Source organism: Onychostruthus taczanowskii, unplaced genomic scaffold (genome assembly GCF_017590055.1).
Source record: "Onychostruthus taczanowskii isolate IOZ18803 unplaced genomic scaffold, ASM1759005v1 scaffold66, whole genome shotgun sequence".
NCBI classification, from domain to species: domain Eukaryota; kingdom Metazoa; phylum Chordata; class Aves; order Passeriformes; family Passeridae; genus Onychostruthus; species Onychostruthus taczanowskii.
In genome coordinates this window covers 3,961,559-3,980,402 of record NW_024504344.1, presented here as the reverse complement: position 1 = coordinate 3,980,402, position 18,844 = coordinate 3,961,559, and the positions used below count along the sequence as shown (strand labels likewise).

The 18,844-nt window shown below is 39.2% G+C and overlaps 1 protein-coding gene across 1 annotated transcript in view; it reads left to right on the top strand.

The window, feature by feature from the left end:
* Positions 1 to 18,844, top strand: part of TSNARE1 (t-SNARE domain containing 1) — a 453,856-nt gene that overhangs the window by 388,387 nt on the left and 46,625 nt on the right. Inside the window, exon 14 of the mRNA XM_041420840.1 lies at positions 7,676 to 7,791. Within this exon, the coding sequence (XP_041276774.1) occupies positions 7,676 to 7,771 (96 nt within the window). The 3' untranslated portion in view covers positions 7,772 to 7,791. The remainder of the gene's footprint in view (positions 1 to 7,675; positions 7,792 to 18,844) is intronic.

Genomic DNA, 18,844 nt, shown 5'->3' with positions numbered 1-18,844 from the left:
GGCCTTTCCCTGTTGCTCTCATATCTTCTGAGTTTTATTAATATGTAACTTGTCTACTTTGTTCTCATTTAAAAACACTGTAAGTGCTTAATAATATTCCTGGCCTTTTCTAGCCTGCCTGCAGAAGCAGTGATATTTGATAGCAAATTCACTGTAGCTCTATAAGGAAGCTATACCATAAAGGTCACCAAATTTGGTCAGTGCGTTTTAATTTGTACACACCTTAAAGGTCACGTTCCTCCCTTCCACTGCAATAACACAGAGTGTTTACTCTCTTATCAGAGATGATTGTGTATGGCTTAGATAAGGGGTCTTATGGATGCAAATGGAATATTAAATTATTGTTGTTATTGTTGTTATTATTATTATTAATAATAATAATGCTGTTGCAAGTGTAAGGGGATTTTTTCCCCCTCTGTATGCTTACATAATTCTTGGAGGTAACAACACATCTACAAGGTCTGACTTCCTGCTGTGTTGCTCCAATATTTTCTTTTCCTCTCCCATGAGAACTCCCCAGCCTTCAGCAGAGCTTCTGCTATTGTCCACTGGAATGACAGCAGTTTCAGATTTATAATATCAGCTCTGTATAAACACATCCAAACGTAATTAAGAACCTGGGCTCTCAATCCAGCAGACCTCAAATTAGCTTTCAAAATGCATATTAAGAGCATAGACAAATGCTTTCATGAAATTCCAAATGACCTCTGAGGTCAGGGTGAACAAAATTGTATGAACTTCTTTAATGTCACAAGACTCTCTACAGAGATTTGCATATAAAATGAACCATTTAATGTCAAACAGATTTATTAATCTTACAATAAAGGAAGCAGCACTTGAAAATTAATCAGGGTGGGTTTTCATTGCCCAACAGAGGCCCTTAGAAGGACCTGACCTGATAACTGGAGGCTGTTATTGTGTGGTTGCTAAATTTAATATTTTTTGTTTTTTATCTGCTGAATGGGTTTGCAGGAAGTAAATTTCCAGAGCAGATTAGTCTGCAATGGTTTCTTTGTTCCAGTAGTGAAATTGTACTTTCAGAAGTTCTTGCACTCCTGGCTCTGCTGGAAAATACTTCATGAATTGTTCTTTATTTTAAAATTGTGTTTGAAATAGGGGTAAGCATTTCTGTAAGTAAAATGGATTGTCTTATTAACTCTGTTGGCTTTGAGTACAAGGGTAGATTTTTGCATGTTTACTATAATAACCTAAGAAATTATAATGGAAAACTGGTGCTTTTTCACTGGGAGACAGATTCTTGCCCATACAACCAAACTGAAAAGCTCAGGGTATTTCCAGACCTGTTCCTAGTCCTCACTCCCAAGCTTTGGAAGCATTGGAAGAGGTTGCCCAGGGAAGTGGTGGAGTGACTGTTCCTGAAGTGTTTAAAAACCTGTGGATATGAAACTTGAGCAGGGTTTAATGGTGAATGTGGTGGTGCTTGCTGGGTTGGAGGTTGGACTTGGTGATCTTAGAGGTCCTTTCCAGCCTCAACAATCCCATTTTTCTTTGAATGTTTCTATTATTTAACATTGCAGTAGGGAGAGATGGAGGTGGTCTTGGGTTAACCCTGTAGGGCAAAGCTCTTTGGTTACTGTCTTCATCCTTATCCCAGTGCCAGGTCTCATCCCTGGGAGTGATGGAAAAAAGATGGGATACTAGAGAGATTAATTTAATTAATTTCTGATGAAAGCAACCTGCCAAATTTTATCCTGCAGAAGACCTAGAAAGCTCCCCAGCCACGGAGTTGTAGGGTGTGACTCTGCTCTGAAGTGGTGTCATATGCTCTGATGTTCCCAGAATAGAGCAGCTGCTCTAGTACAAATCCCTGCCTGAACTAAAATTCCTGCTTCTAGGGATTTTCACCTCCTTTGTGGAGGCAGTTGAGAAATCTCAACTCCTGCTTCACAGTCCATAACTGTCTTATTCCTCCCTGTCCTACAGTCCTTAATGTAATCAGTCCACAAAGGGTGGAAAAGCTCAATGATGCTTTCCTATATGGGAATCAAGTGCTTTTTTATTTGTTTGTTTTTCTCTATTCAATATAAATACAGGAAAAACAGCTTCCTTTAGCCTCTTTTACTATTTATGCTTGGCCTCAGCTAGTTTTTAAAGGCTTAGCAATAAAGCATTTCTTTTCCTCCTTGTAAATGTGTTTGCTTAAGAATTTCCAAGATGAAACTTACTTTTCTGGGCCTGGGGCCGTAATGGGCTTTAATGGGTTTTAATTACTTAACTATCTGTTGTGACATAATTAAAATATTTTTCAACGTTTCACCCCCAAGAAATAAATATCTTCTAGGTTGTAAAATATGACTTGCAGCTTAATTTTCTGAAATGATGAGGGAAAGGTTTCTTCAAGGCTCAGTCATATCTAGTTTGCCTGTCAATATAAAGTGCTTCTCAGCTGTGTCCCTAAATAGCCTTTCTCATTCCCTCCCTGCTTTTCACTCCTATTTCACATGTGTGTTTAAAGAGCCTCTGTCAGGATTAAAATATATCTTTACTTATTTTGCTAAAAAACCCTGAGAGCTCAGAAAAAATAACTGTAAAAAGCCATTACATCTTGCTACAGGATTAGAATTTTTTTGGTCCCATGTTGCATTCTTTTCATCTTGGGAAAATGTGTACAATGAAAATAGATTAGCTCCAATTTAATCAACAAATTCTAGGTGTTGTGGGAAATGGACTTACAACAGGTTGGGACAGAGCTATAAAGCCAGAGCAGTGCTGCAGCATAGCATTCGAGGTTTAAAATAAGCTAAGATAATTAAAATGAAATCAGATAGTAGGCTTATAATTATTTCTGTTACATTTTCCAGCAGAAGATAATCTTGTAGCTTTGAACTTTTCCCAAATTCAGCCTGAAATTGTTTGTTGCGTTGATTTCTCTATCTCTATTTAAATACTCACTTGAACAGATAGTTAAAGGGAGTCAGTGCTTTCCAAGGTGGAGTTCCAGGATACATCTTCCTGGGAAAAATAGGTTTTTTGGGAGGTTTTGTTAAATTCCAGCAGCTCCTGTATGTGGCCAGAGTTTTGCAATTTAACAGAAAAAAATAGAGAAAGCAGCCATAGATTTTTGTGACCTGCAGTAGTATTTGGCAAAACCTCCAGGTTCTGGGATAAAAAAAAAACCCAAGAAAGCAACAAAATAGTTATTCCGTCAGGTTTTCTGGATACTTGTTAAGTTGAGGTGAAGACCATCCAAGTTTAGCTTGTACCAAAAATGCCCTTCAGCTGCTGATCCATCTGCTGTGCCAATGATCTTGGGTATGTCTTCTCTACAAACATCTAACTCCAGGGGCAGGGGGAAGTTTTTGGGCAAAATGGCTTTGAAATTGCTCCTGTGAGCAATCATGGGTGTAGTTGCAGGAATTGAGAGGAGGTCACGTTGCCTCAGATCTTCCAGGAAAGTCAAGGAAGATAGGGAATAGGAATAACACAGAGTGTGAGAGAAGGAGCCTCAGCAGCTGAGGGAAGAAAGAACTGGGGAAAGATGAGTAAAATCCACTGCGTTTTAGTTGCATTCATGGGAAATGCTGCAAAAATGCAAAGCTCCCTGGAGAATTATGCTGTAACATAAATGACTCATTTACAGCTGGTTTGGCTTCTTGTGGATTGTTACGGTTTGGTGTGGTTATTTTTTTTGGTTTTTTTTGTTTTGTTTTGGTTTGGTTTTTTTTGGTTTTTTTGGTTTGTTTGTTTGGTTGGTTGGTTTGTTTTGTTTTGTTTTTGGGGGTTTTTTTTTTGTTTTTTTTTTTTTTGTTTTGGTTTGGTTTTTTTGGTTTTTTTTTGTTTTTTTTTTTAATTTTTCCTCAACTTTTCTGTGGCTGTGGTTTTGTTATTCTGAGACTACTAAAATTGTGGCAGAAACCTCATAGTTTCTGTCTCAGGCAGCAAGGAACTTGTCCTGGTAGGAAATCCAGTTACAGGTTTGGAAACAGTTTTCCATTTCCATGTAAGTGTAGATTAACTTTTATGCAAGGGGTGGCGTCATGAATCACATTTGCCTTTTATTTTTTTTTTTTGCTGTTCCTTGGGAAAACTGGAACTCTCTTGAGATCAGCTGTGCTTTCATCCATGGAATGTGTCTCTACTTCCTCCACTTAAAATGGATATAACCCAATCATTGTACTGATGTTTGGGATGGAAAGCAATAATTATATGATTCTGCTGTCATGGAAACCCCTTGAAAAAAAAAATCAGGATCTTTACATTAAGTGAGAGATTTGCGTGGTCTTATGTGAACATGACTTTAGATAGATGTCCTAAGAAAACCTGAATAGATAAGTAAAATTTTTAAGCATGTGTGATGTACGCAGCAGAATAATTATTCCCTTACTGAATGAGGCAGAAATCCTACTTTAGAGAGAGGCAAAGATATATTCCCTGTATATGCACACATGGAAAACACAAACTCTGGAATTTCTTCACTGCTCAGTGCTTACATTTCTGAGGCTGCTGTGCTTCCAGTGTGCAATGTTACCTCAGGGTTCTTAAAAAAACCCTTTGAAAAACTCATTAAAAGGGATGTGTTTATTTTTGTCTCTCAATGTCCTTCAAGAATGGCAGTGGGGCATTAAGACACCATTTGTAATCTCAGTTTGGCAATCAGAATCTGTTGACCTAAACTTGGGATGATGGCAGAGATAGTTAGATGTAATATTATTATTTATGATGTTTATTAATGTGTATTTATGCAATATTTAAGTGAGGGAGCTCATACCACAGTCTGCAGATACTGTCTGGGGAAGAGAATCTGTTCAACACATTCTGTGCTTGCATCTTTCTCCACTGATAAAGGCAGGAAAAGGGTCCCAAGAGCTCACAGAAATCCAGGCTGGTCCTCTCCACAGGACAGGCTTGGTGAGCTCCATGGGGTATCATAAAATCATAGAATATTAAGGTTGGAAAAGACCTCCAAGGTCATCAAGTCCAATCTTCATGCCAAGTCCCATTGAAGGGATTCTTTCAAGGCCCTTCCTGAAGCAGGGTGTGCACTTGTCCAGTGGGAGGACATGCTGCTTTTGCTCATATTTCATTATTTTTTTAACTAAGTGACAAAACCCTGGGGTGCTGGTGTCCTGCCACTCTTCCTTAGGATCTGTAGGAAAGGTGGTGTGTCCAGGAAGGGATCAGAAGCTGCTTCCCTGCTCCACCAGCATGTGCAGATTTATGGCTGGAGACTAAAGCAACTCAAAGAATTCAACATTTTCCTTACTGAAATGTAAAATAAGAGAAAAAAAATCAACAAAACTTAGTAATAGACAGAAGAATCCTACAGTGGGTTTTATGGCTTTGGAGGACAGTTATACTAAATAAGGTAGGAGATATTTTAAAGAGCAGGAATCATTACCCTGACTTGCCAGCCAGGACAGGATCATAAAATGTGAGCCAAATCCCAGGATTCAGACTGGGCTGTAGCTCTCCTGTCCTCTGATCAGTCTCAGTCTGTTTATGGTTTAGTTGGTTAAAAGCAAGGAAAAAGCGAAGGGAGAAGAGACTGTGCAAATGCAAAATAAAAGTGACTTGGACTTTGTAATGCTGGAAAAAGAAGAGAATCTTTCTGCAAAGGGAATGATGGAAAAGCCATGTGAAGTGATAACTGTGCACTCTTCGAGGCTCTTAATGGACTATTTGAGAATTCTGCTTGAAGCTAAATGACCCATTAGCATCCTCTGCTGACCAAACACAGGCTGTGACTTCAGAAGTGGACAAGGACAACCAAGTGCCTTTGAAGGTCTGCAGTTTGAAGCAGAGGTTTCCTGGTTTGACTTGGAATTAACGAAGGTTAAAATTAAAGGGGGAAGCAGTAGCAAGTCTGTTGTCTCATGGGCTGAGCATTCAGGATGCAGTGCAATTTCTTCTGAAGAAATTAGTGTTAGGTGAGGATCTGCTATGAAGAAACATCCTTTTGTGTGTGAAAAAAAAAAAAAAAAGTTAAATAAAATCAGAAAGTCACAGAATGTTTTAGGTTGGAAGATACCTCAAAAATAATTTCATTCCACCCCCTGCCATGGGCAGGGACACCTTCCTCTGTCCCAGGTTGCTCCAAGCCCCATCCAACCTGGCCTTGAATAGTTCCAGGGACGGGGAATCCACAGCTTCTCTGGGCAGCCTGTGCCAGGGCCTCACCTCCATCACAATAATTTCTGTGGGCCTTTTCCCACTGATATTCTCCCCCACAGTCACAGTAAACTGATGGAAAATCATGACAAAATCTGTGCTCCAATACAGGAGTTTTGGGAAGTGGAATTGTGTCCCCTCACACATTCCCTCCTAGCAAGCCTGACAAGATCCCTCTTCACAAATGCGCATGGAATGATATATTTAATTTTTTTTTCCTCATCCAAATCAAAGAAAATCTATCCATTTGAGTGATTGAAAAGCTGATGCAGAGCCATGATGATTCACTGATTATATGCTAGGGAGGCAGGACAGTACAGCATTTAACGTGCAAAAAACAGTAATCTGTAAATCCACACTTTTATAAAACCACAGTTGGATTGGTGGTTGATTCTGAAAGAGAGAACAGGTCGTGCATCACTGTTCTCTGCTGGAAGTGCTTCTCCAGCTTGCTGGGCACTGAGAGGGAAAGAAGGACAGGATTTGGAGCACCAAAGGAAGAGATGAGTCTCCTGTCCATTGCAGTGTAGGAGACCAAAACAGCCCCAGAACAGAGCAGAGCAGCTGGGGAGCAATAGCTCTGTGGGAAGTGCAGTGCAGAGTGATGTAAAGCACTTAGAGAAGGATCCAAGGCAGACTGGGAAACCTGACTGCAGCAGTTAGAGAAAGAAAAGGGAGGAAAAGTGGATGACAGCAGTAATATTAACGTCATCTCTCCTGTGAGAGTGTTGCTTCATTTGTAAGGAGGTAAAGGACTCTGGAATAAAGCAGCTGGTTTGTCTAATGAAGATGATGTTATCAGCTCTGGTGGCTGGAGGACTGGTTGATCTGGTCTCAAGGAAAATATCCAAGTTTAGGATTTCTCTGAAGTTACTTTTTTGTGCATGTAGTGGATAACAGAAGTCCTTACATTGCAGGATCATGGAAACACTGTTCTTCCAATCCATCTAAAAAAGAGACAGGGGAATTGAATTATCTGCAAAGATTTTAAATAAGAAGAAACAGCATCACATCCACAGAGGTCACTAGGAAGACTGATGGGTTCAAGTAGAAACAGACACAAAATTAAAACTGTAGAATCTCTTACCATATCTGAAAGTGAATGAGGTCAGGGTGGTTAATACTGGAAGCACATTTGCCTGCCCTGTGAACAGCTCATGTCAGTGCTTGTCTAACTTTTGTTGCACAGCAGAGTGGAGAGGGAACTTTTTCTCTTACAGGGAGCAGTTTTCTCCTGGCAGCCAGATGCAGCTCCAACACCCCCAGACCAAAATCAAACTGAGTGATTTTACCCAAGTTCAGCCCTTCAAGCAGCCTGGAAATTTAGTGTGACATGGTGATTTAAGCAGAAAGAAAGTATTGTAGAAAAGGGGATTGTGTCCAGGAGGAGAAATCTGGATTATCCAGAAGGATAAATCAGTCCAAAAAAATAAAGAAATTCTCTATTTTGCTTCTGCTTGTTCCAAACCATTATTTCAATGGAAAACCAACATTTCTTAGTGGGTTTAATCTCCATTAATTAATTGCCTTGTCTTTCTCCCCTCAGCTACGAGCCAGGAAGATGAAGTGCTGCCTCCTCTCCATCGCTTTGGCTGTTCTGCTGCTCGTTGTCATCATCATCGCGGTCTCCGTCAAGCGCTGACCTGGCTGAGCTTTGCACAGGTAAAACCCTTTGGCCAAGTCTTTTATCATACTCTGTAAGGTGCCTGAGAGACAGTTCAGGAAGCTGATCATGGTAAGAAAAAAATATCTCCACCTGCAGAGTCAGGTATGGCATACTAAAATATTTTATTTTAAAGGGTATTAGAGATATTCTTAATAGATCCTTAAAATTAAGCCAAGGTGTTATTCCAACAAAACAACATATGACCCTTTCCTCTGCTGTTTGTGTCATGTTTGATTTTACAGGAGTCTCATAGCAATGCTAACTAATGGATCTTAATTATTAGGATTAGGAGTTAGAGATGCAGAAGCAGTTTTAAAGACTCCAAGCCCAGAGGTGTTCCCAAGTGGTTTTACCTTCTGAGATGTTCCAGAGACCCTCCTGAGGAGCAGGAAGACAAACAACTGGAGATTTCAGTAGGGATGAAAAATAAAAATGGATTTTTGGTGATCTTTGCTCTGGATCTACACCTAGAAGGAGTGTTGGTCTCTGGTAGGATAGGGCTGTAGCCTTAGGAATAGAGGTGAGATATCAAAGCAACTTCATCCTGTTAGGGAAGTTTCACCCATAGCATGTTTATCTTGTAAAACAAAATGTACTTTAAATGTAAAGTATAAGACACAAAAAAAAAAAAATTATTTTCCTTTCTTTTCCCTCATGTCCCTGGGAGAGTGAGTCATTAATTATTTGTGATATTCTCTTTCTGATGCAAAGCATGCCTGGGTTTCTCCTTCTTTAGTTGCCAGGCCATTGTTCACTGAGAGGATATGAGAATTACAGATTTTCTACCCCGCCAAGGGAGGCTGTATGCCTTCTGCAAGGGCAGGGGTGCCGTCTGGAAAAGTCAGAACCCAAAAGCACCAATGGGACTTTTCCTGCAGACAGCACATTTACTGTGAAGCTATCCTTGGGAAAGCCAAAGTTTGGGAGATTTTGTTAATTCTTTTATTTAACAAAGGTTCAGTTGAAAATGCTCTCCTTCCATGTGAGGATGAGACTTGTAAAGTGCCTTCTTTCCACTGGGAACTAAAAGGGGTTGGTTCAAAACCATCATAGAAAGAAGATTCTTCACACTTAACCTTTCAATTGTTGAAGGATGTCAAGAACCATCTCACTGGTTTGGATGGGGATGGCCACAAGCCCTACATCATTGCTAGGAGAAATAGGTAGAAATATTTCGCTACATTTGAATCTTTACTTAGGTGTTTGGCCAGCCCTGAAGCAAGGATGATATTAGTGAAATGGACCTTTAATTGACTGAGTATTGATGTTCTTACAGCTTATCTATCGATCTATCTATCTATCTATCTATCTATCTATCTATCTATTTTTATCCCATTTTTATAGAAGAGACACCACTTATGGTTGCAAACAGGGATCTGTCCTGGTAATTTAAATCTAGAGCAACTACTATAATTTTAATTGCATCACTCTGCTTTTACTCTGCATTAGTTTGGAAATGTGTTCCATCAGGATAATCTGTGATATAACACAATTTCTTTTAGTATAGTTAAATATTCATATCTACTGGAAATTACAAATCTTATCATCAGTTGACTATGTCTAGGCACATTTTAATCAAAATCCCTTTAGTGGAGAAAGTCAGAGAACAAAATAATCTTACAATAAAACTCCATCAGAAGACTAAAATTAATCCCCTGTTATGAGATCCATGTCTTGAGGGAAGTGAACCTAGAGATACTAATGAAAGCCCCAGGAAAAATATCATGCTCTACTTTTCATCATCAGTTGTGAAACTAATTATTGAGCTTCTAAAACAAGAGTTACTCTGCAGCAGTAGAACTGGAGGCAGGACCTGGATTGAATTATACTGGAACAATGATGATTTCTGATCTTTACAAATGGTTGTAAGTCTGGGTTAGCCCTAGTGGTGTGCAGCAGATTTCATATTTATGCTTTGAGGACTTCTAAACCAGAATGTTTTCAGGGTTTCTGTGTCCATAGTGATAGATGAAATTATATTCTGCATTTTAATGCAAACAGATTTTTTAAAAATCCATGGTTTTTAAAATATCAGTGTATATAAAGATTACCTCAAGAAACAGGTTCGTATAAAGCTCTTACACACTTTAGGGAGATAAGGAACAGCTGGGGTTTAATGTGTAACAGCTCTGCATGACTTCAGACAAAATAAAGGTAGGAAAGCAAGTGAAGGAACTAATTACTAAATACTCTGGTTGGCTCAGGACATATCAGTAAATAAAATCCAAAGTTTGGTAAAGAATGTCAAGAACTTCCATTTAACATCTCCTCAAAATGTTTGTTCCATGCTGGATCAGTGAGGAGCCAGAAGAAAAGCCCCAACCCCTCCATTCCAGTGGTTTGAATCCCATTTGCATGATATTAAAGTTAGGCTTCTTTAACTTCCATGGCTGGTGATAAGAAATGTGAAGGTCACTATTCAGTGAATTAAAGAAATTATGCCATTAATATCTATGATTAGTATTTACTGTTTTGATCATTGGAATATTCTTATATTTGGGGTTTTTTTTTTAAATTGCTTGATGTTTCTGCTTTTGCAATAATGATACTGAATCAACAGCTCTTCTCAAAAGAAGAATTTTTTCCCCACACCACGGATCAGACATGGCTTGGACAGACAAGCCCATTCTTTCCAGAGGGGAGATCACTTGACGAGTTTTGCAAAGCAGAAAGCAGCTTTCCCTGTGAGCTTCCCAAGCAGTTGTGCCATCACTGGCTGCTGCCTCAGAGAGAGAGCAGCTGCTCAGGAGAGCTCCCAGCCCTGACTCTGCCTGTCGAGGGCCCTGCCATAAGTGTGTCACTGCTCCCTTGGGGCAGTTTTGTCTCGCAGAGAGAGAGGAAAGTGTCTACAGCCAATGCAGAGAAACTCCTGAGGACTTGTGTCTGTACATTTGTTTGCTGACACCTTAGGAAAATTGCCCAGGAACTTTTGGGTCACATTGTGCACATCTTGGAGCAACACTGCAGCTGCTCTTTTTTGCTGTTCCATCAACATCAGTGACCATTCAAAAGGACAGGATTGCAGGAGCAGTCAGAAAAAAGCTTTTTTTTTTTTTTTTTTTTTTTGGATAGTGTCAATATTTCAGCTAGACAAACCTTCTGTGCCCTTCTTTTGACTCATTTGCATGAGTGCACAGTTATCCAAAGTGACAACCAAGACTGTTGGAATCTGAAGTTTTAAACCTTCTTTATAGGAAAACAGAGGAGACAAACTTTGAGAAAGATGCTGCATGCATGTGACAGCTGGAAAATATGGTTTTCAATGACAACTTCATAATCTCAATCCCATTAGCCAAAGAAAGAGAGAATCAATGATGACTTGACTGAGCCCTGTTCTTGGAAGCAGCAGAAGGTGTCTTCACCCTTACCAAGACACATTTCTGTCAGATAAAGATTACTGGACTGAGCACACACACTTTACCATGTAGATTCCTTTAATCCTCTGGTCTGTGACTCAACAGATTCTCCCAGCATTCAGCAGCTTGAAGCTCAAAGCCTTCCTGATGCAGGAGACAAGTTATTAAATCTTTAGTGGACATTGATTCATTCCTTTTTTGATAATTTGAGCATTTGGACTTTGAACCAGCCTAAACTTGTAAAATATTAACTATCCTGAGTGAGGAGTTGCACTCTGATTGCACTCTCCATGTAATGTTGAATGTACAGACATAAAATCCTTAGAATCATAGAATGGTCTGAGTTTAGATGACGCCTTAAAAATTATCCAGTTCCAAACCCCCTGCCATGGGCAGGGGCACCTTCCCCTATGCCAGGTTGCTCCAAGCCCCATCCAACCTGGCCTTGAACACTTCCAGGGATGGGGCAGCAACAGCTTTTCTGGGAATTCCATTCCAGGGCCTCATCACTCTCACTGTAAAGATTTTCTTTCTAATACCTCACTTAACATCTTGGACAGTGTCTTCTTAATTGGGCTGTAGTCTATGTAAAATGTAATAATCAGGCTCCAAGTATGTTTCCCGAATATACAACTGTCATGTTTTGAATTCAAATTGAATTATCATAGAAAAATAGAAAATATTGTTTTAGTTTGGATTATTTTTCCCCTCCCTCACAGTTACAGCTTTCCTTGCACAATTCATTTATGGGTTTCTAATGTGGTTAAGTGCTTTATGTAACCTGATCAATGAGGATGAGGTTCAGACAGCTGACTTTACACAGCCTATCCTTGGTGTTTGTTTTTCTTCCAGACCTTATGCTTTTTTTCAGCTGGCTGGATTATTTTAGTGCCTCGTGCACTACACTGTCCCTGTGTGCTTTTCCTCTTGCCACCAACAAATGCAGTCCCAGCATCACAACCCTGCGTGTGGGGGTCGTGAGGGTCGGGGTGGCAGAGGGGGAGAGATTGACAAGTGGCTTTGTGGCACTTGGCTTTTGCAGTTCTGTTGTTCCTTCCAAGCAGGAGACAAGTCTGGGCACCCTCTCCTGACACACACAGCAGAAATTCTGACATTTGCCCAGTGCATCTCTCCCTGGCTATGTCAGGCTGCTAAAGCACAGCAGTTCCTACTCAGTGTTGAACAGAGAAATAATTTAACCTAAGGATCTTTGTAAATAAAGGCAAAGCACAGAGAGTTTTGTTTGATGGTATTGCTTTTGCCTTTTAAATTGTTATCACAGGGCTTTTCTTGGTGTCTCTGTTTTCACCACACATCTATACGTGGCTTAATATGTGAGTGGCTGAGTTTTCAACCTTGTTTCAATCTTTCAAGCTCTGTAAGGGTTATAATATTTTTGGCAGCTGTCATTGAAATCCTAAAATAATTCACCCCTCTGCCCTGGCTGTGGCACTGCTGCCATGTTTGCTGTGCAGCACAATCAGGAATCAATAGCTCTGTAATATTTTTTTCCCCTGTATCCTATTACTTTGAAAAAGTTGCTACATTTAGAATCAGGTGTCAATTCTTGTCATTTCAGTTCTTGTCTTTTAGCCTATAATTAATTGCTCAGATCCTGGCATCCCTGCTCAATTGTTGCTCTGACAAGAAGGCTGAGGTACATCCTGATTCTGCAGCAACTTTTTGCTTCAAATTTAAGATCTGAGAAATGAGACCTGGATTTTCATTGGATAATATACACTGGGTCTGGGTTTATGATTTGGCCCCATTTCTTAAATTAGGCTAACACTTTTATTCTTTAAGACTTTCCTGGTTCCAATGGCTACATCTCCACTTCTCTCCACTAAATTATTTCCCTGACAGCACAATAAAAATGTGCTGCCACAAATGTGCAGAAGAAAGAAATGATTACTAGTAGAAAAAGAAATTTTAAGAGACAAGAGTCTGCTTTGTGACAAAAAACCAAAAAAAACCAACTCAAAATAACAAGGCAAGAAAGGCAGAAGTGCCAGGAAATAGGCAGATTGATTTCTAAGAATTTCTCTGAGTTTTTCCTATTGAGACAAACCTTCAAACAGATTAATGTTTTGATGGGACATCACACAATCAGGTTACTGTGTTTTAATGTATTTCAGATTATGGTTGTTGCCCATCTTATGGACTTTGACCTTTATAAGTATCACATAATGCAAGGTCATTAACTCTGTGAGAGAGTGAAGGGCGGATGTATCACATTACCTATGCTTAAGAGTCAATGTGCAGACAGTTCCTGCAGCTCAGTTAATTTGATTTCATTGATTTGATTCCAAAGTCAGGAGGACTTTGGAACAGCCAGCAGCTTTCTCCATCCCGTCTCAGGTTTCTTTGCCATCAGTAGGAAAATGGGATACTCCCAATGAATGCACAATGCTGACCCTTCTGATGGATGCCAAGTCTGTGATCTGAGCTTCCCAAAGCACTCTGAAGACACTAATTATTTATGCTTTGTAACCCCTTTAAACTTAAACCATCCTGACACACCTCTAAGAACCTGGCAGAAGAGGGTGATTTTCAGCACATTCAGTTTGAACTGTTAAACAGCACAGACATGGATGCACTGATTCAGACCAATGGTTATTCTCTCACTTTCTGTCCTACTCACAGATGTTTGAGGAAACAGCATGTGAAAAGCTGATATTTCCGCTAGAATTGTGGACGACACCAGCCCAAGTGTGGTTTTAGATTACTAAAATTTCAGTTCCAACTTGGGAAAGATTGTTATAAGTGTAAGACTAAAATATTTGAATGAGTCAGTGCCAAGTGACCTCTTCCCTATGGGTAGTCTCACTTCCTCAGGAGCAGTGATGTCTGAGGGAGCAGTTGCTGCTCAGCTCAGGGAGCAGTTGCACTGATTAATGGCTCAGGAGGGTTCTCTGAGGCATAAATCAGTAGCCCCAGGAGAAGGAAAGATTAAACTCTTTATAGGAGCAACACAAAGTCAGAAACTGCTCTCATGTCACTGCAGCACTATCAGCTGATGTTTTCAGCTGGCAATGCTGGAATTATCTGTCTCACTGAGCCCCAAAGATGCAGCGAGCTTGTGCTGTTGTGAGGGACAAGAGCAAAGATCAGCACAAGGTCCCTCATTCATCCTGGTCCAGGGACTGTGGATTGAGTGGATTTGCAGTGAAGTCAGCTTGGAAAGGTGTGTGGTTCTTTTTGATAAAGCTAAAGCAGTGAATTCTTCTGTGGAGAGCAATTCCCCTTGGCCTGGGTGTGGTGGGGACATGGGTGAGGTTGCTGTCACTGGGTGCAGAGCTTGGTGTTTGGGGGATCAGGGGTGGCCAGTTCTGTTCTAGCCTGTATTGATCCAACAAAGCCCACAAATTCTGAGCTAACAGATCATTCCAGTTATTTCAACTGGCTGGACATTGTCTGTAGATGGAAAGTAGAGAATAAATCTCCTGTTTTCCTTTGCTTCCATGTGCAGTCTTTATTTCTGCCTTATTAAGCTTCCTTTACCTTTTCCAAATGTGTGGGGTTTTTTTGCTTCATCTTATTTTTTCCACTCACACCACTGCAATCCTGGTGAAGTGGGAAGAGACAGAGCAGCTTGGTGATCACCTGGTGTCCAGTCAAGGTCAACCAACCACAGAGTCTCAGTTTTTCTTGGGAATAGGTCAGCACAGAGTTCATCAGAGCCATTTCCTACATGACAGGGCCTGATTCCTATTGTTATCCAAGCTTCCAGAAAGTTTTACTTGACTGTTATCCTTGGTAGTGGTGGTGTCAAAGCAAAGTAATTTTGGATCGGTGTTGTCTGAAGAAAATCTGAAAATCAGCCCAGGAGATTTTCTTTGGTAAAAATCTGTCAAAGAGTGAATATTTTGTCAGTTTAGCTGGAAAATCTCATGTCCCAGCAGGGCAGACTCTGAGAAAGGCAATAAATCTGTGATTATCTCTTGGTGAAGAACGATGTTAGAGGGGACAGTGTGTCTGGTGTTGTGACTCTCAGAGTGAAGTAGGTGGGAAGATTGTTCTGTTTCTTCAGTGCCAAAATTCAAGTGCCATCTTGGGGATGTTCAACAGGTTGGAAAGTGTTTTAGTGTCAGAGGAAAACCACTGCAAGTGATTAAATGTACTCTTTGAATTGCTGTCCTTTGTCCCAGCCCTTTCCTCTGAAGCCCTGGTGGTGGTAAACCTTTTTTTGGAACATGGCCTTATCCCATGATGTGCTGCAGGTTGTTAAATTCTCCTTTGAAGCCATGTGACTCTTTCCAAGCCACCATGATGATCTGGGAGCTATCCTTTAAAAGTGAGAGTGAAATCAGGGCTCCTTCAATGCTGTTTTGGTGGCCTCCTTTTCTTCCCAGGAAATAAAAAATATAAAGTTATAAAAATTATAAAAATTAAAAAATAAGATAAAAATTCTTAAACTCCCACTTTACTGTGTTCTTTCTAATGTAGTGGTGACAATTAGTGGTCCTTGTTAGCTCTCCACCTCCTCAAGCAGAACTAGAAATTTCTAGTTCTACTTGATATATTATTATTATTTTATTTTTACTTTTATTTTATTGTTATACTTAATATATTACCAATATTACAACTGTAATATTGATAATATATCACTGAATACGATATATTCAAGTTCTACTTGATATATTATTATTATTTTATTTTTATTTTTATTTTATTTTTATACTTAATACTAATATATTACCAATATTACCACTGTACTATTGATAATATATCACTGAATAGGATATATTCCTTCATGAATATGAATATATCATATTCATTGATAGATTACCAATATTGCATTTTGGTAATATATCAATCAATATGATATATGAATATATCATATATTCAATATGTAGATCGTAACCTTCTAATTGCAACCATCTCTCTGATGTGAGATTCTTCAAACCCACTTTAAAAAGAGAATTATAATTCCATCATACTCAGTGAATTTTCTGAAATATTCCTTGTAGCTTCATTAGGCTTTACAAGGAGTTGGAATCTGCTTCATAACGATCACTCAGAATGTTCTTCAGCTCTCAAAATAGGCTTTTAAGGTGTATCTGGAAAAAGAGAATTTTGACTTCAGTCTTTGTTCCCTAAAAGACTGCTGGAGAAATGGCTTTTTTACTTTTGAGTTTGGTATGGATGTTGCTTGAGCTTTGACAGGTTCTTAATTCCTCAACAGCCATATTTTGACACTGAAATGGGATTTATTTATTTTTTTATTCACATTACAGTGTTGCTGCATAGTCCATAAACCATCTAATTCCTCCCACAAGTAGGTGACCAGAAATCAGTGCATTTGTGGGTCTTGTCCAAAAAGCCACCACATTTACAATTGTGCACCTCACATGGATCTCATCCTGCCAGCCCAGAAGGTGGGCAAAGCTCCTTGTCACTGAAACAGAGAGAGGTGGAGTGAGGGAGATGACTTCAGTTTGCAATTACTGATGTTGATTGAATTTCCTCTCGTTAGCTGAACTGCCTGGCTGTCCATGCACAGCCTGCTGAGAGTGCAGGGTGGAATGCATCGGTCCTGATCTCATGTCATCAAAACTTGCCAAGAAGAACATCCCAGCCATTGCTGCCTCTCAGCTGACAAGCAGTAACTCATTAAACAGCAATCATTTGATCCCTTTTCAATGTCTGCCTGCTCTCAAAAAAAAAAAAAAAACCAAACTGTAACTTCTGTAGGATATTTTGAAGGCATCTGCTTTTTCATAAAATCCTATCCAATGAACAAGAGTTTCTTTCTTTAGCCAAAAATGGATTTTCCTCTATTTCAATTCCTGCAAGGATTGGTGGTTTGTTTTTTGGGGTTTTTTTTTTTTTTTTTTTTTTTTTTTTTTTCTTATTTTTTTTTTTTATGTACAGTACTGTGCCTGGTAAGATTTTTCTCTATGAAGAGGCATTCTTGTTGATTCTTTGGAACAAAATTGTTCTCAGTTTTACAACTGCCATTTGTATTATGTTTACAGCATGCAATTAAGGGCTCCTATTAAATGTTCTTACAAGGCAGATCCCAATGACCAATGTTTATTTACTTTTTTTTTTTTTCCAGAGAACAGTATTGAAAAGATAATAGAGAAGAAATGTAATGCAAGAGAGGAGCTATAAAACCTCCATTTCAGCTTGTTGAACAAACTTGGGTATTCACTGGCCTAGGAAATCTTCTCTTCTGACACTCAAATATTTCAGTGGAGTAACAGGCACAAAAATTCCCTGGAATCCCTTTAATTTGTAAACAACTTCTTCTTTGCTGAATTATATATTTCAAAGAATATCTTGTTAATGACCAGTATATGGCAAATGTATTTTCCAAGCTTATTAGTACAGAAATAATTGCAAGTGGCTGCTATAGTTCATTAAGGCTTATTTATTTTATAGTTCATTAAGACTAATTTTATCAGTACAAAATATATTTTAATAGCCAGTTTTGCTTATTTTTTTAATGTTTCTCTGCCATCTACTGCTAGCAATAGTTTCTGATTTTCTTCTTTGGTCCTGGATAATTTTCCACTGTATTTACTGTGAACTACTTAGTGGTGGCTTTTAATCAACAGTTTTTCTGGGCAGTAGCAGTTGCTAATCTTGAGTCAGGCATATATTAATTTACATCTGTTTTTCCTGGGTCGAAAAGGGTTGGTATAGTTTATTGTTTAATATAAACAAAAAATATCGCAGTAGCTTGACATGCAGTTAAACTCCGTAATTTTTCAGAGATAATTGGAGAGCCAATTTTCCAGGCTGAATTTCAGTTAATTATTTATTGTTTTATTGTTTGTAATGAGCTGTTGTATGGAAAACTGAGTTTCCTTGTGCCTTTTGCTCAGTGTCTGGCTCAGACAGAGGGTACCTCATCCATGGCACATCTGGGTTTGATATCTGCCAGGGAAAGACAGATGTTTTCAAGGATCAGGTTTCCCAAGAGATCACCAGGGAAGGTTCTCCATCTCTAATGCATTCTTGATTTTGATCTGAAGAGAAGCTAAAGAGCAACTCTACCTTAAATCTAATCAAATTATCTCAGAGACAGAACGATGCTCTGAGTTTGGTAAAGGGAACTCACATCAGCTCAGACACTGCAGAGAGAGGGAGAAATCGATTTCTTTTCCTTACATCTTTTCCACTTTCAATGAATACTTAAATATTTATTGATTAAAAGACCAAAACTTGAGTGCACTGTCTCTCCTTCCTGTCTTGCTATCAAGCAATGGGACTGTGCCTGTTTAATGTCTGTCTCAGCAGTCATTTACACCTTTGGAACAGTGAAGCAACTACAAAACAGATTAAATGGTGACCTCCTGCATGTCTCATGCTCTCCTGGTTTTTGGCAGGAATCCGGTTCAAATCCTTACTCAGGGTTTAAGGGAAGGTCTAGGTCTGAATTCTCATTTAACCCCATAAATATAAAGTCAGAAAGAATATTGTGCAGAGCCCTAAAATGTTCTCCTTCACTCTTGTGGGATTAAAGGAACCAATGCAACAGCACTCAGGAGTACCCAAAGTCAAAGCCATTCCTGTCCTTCATTCTCACAGGGATAAAGTGAAATTTGAGTCTCATACAACTGTTGAAAAATGTAGGTGAGGAAAGGCTACGACCTTAGGATTTCTTCTCTAAAATTGTGGATATACTGAATTTTAGAACCTGTTGACATTTTGGTGTGGCAATTTCAGTTCAATTTTCTGTTGT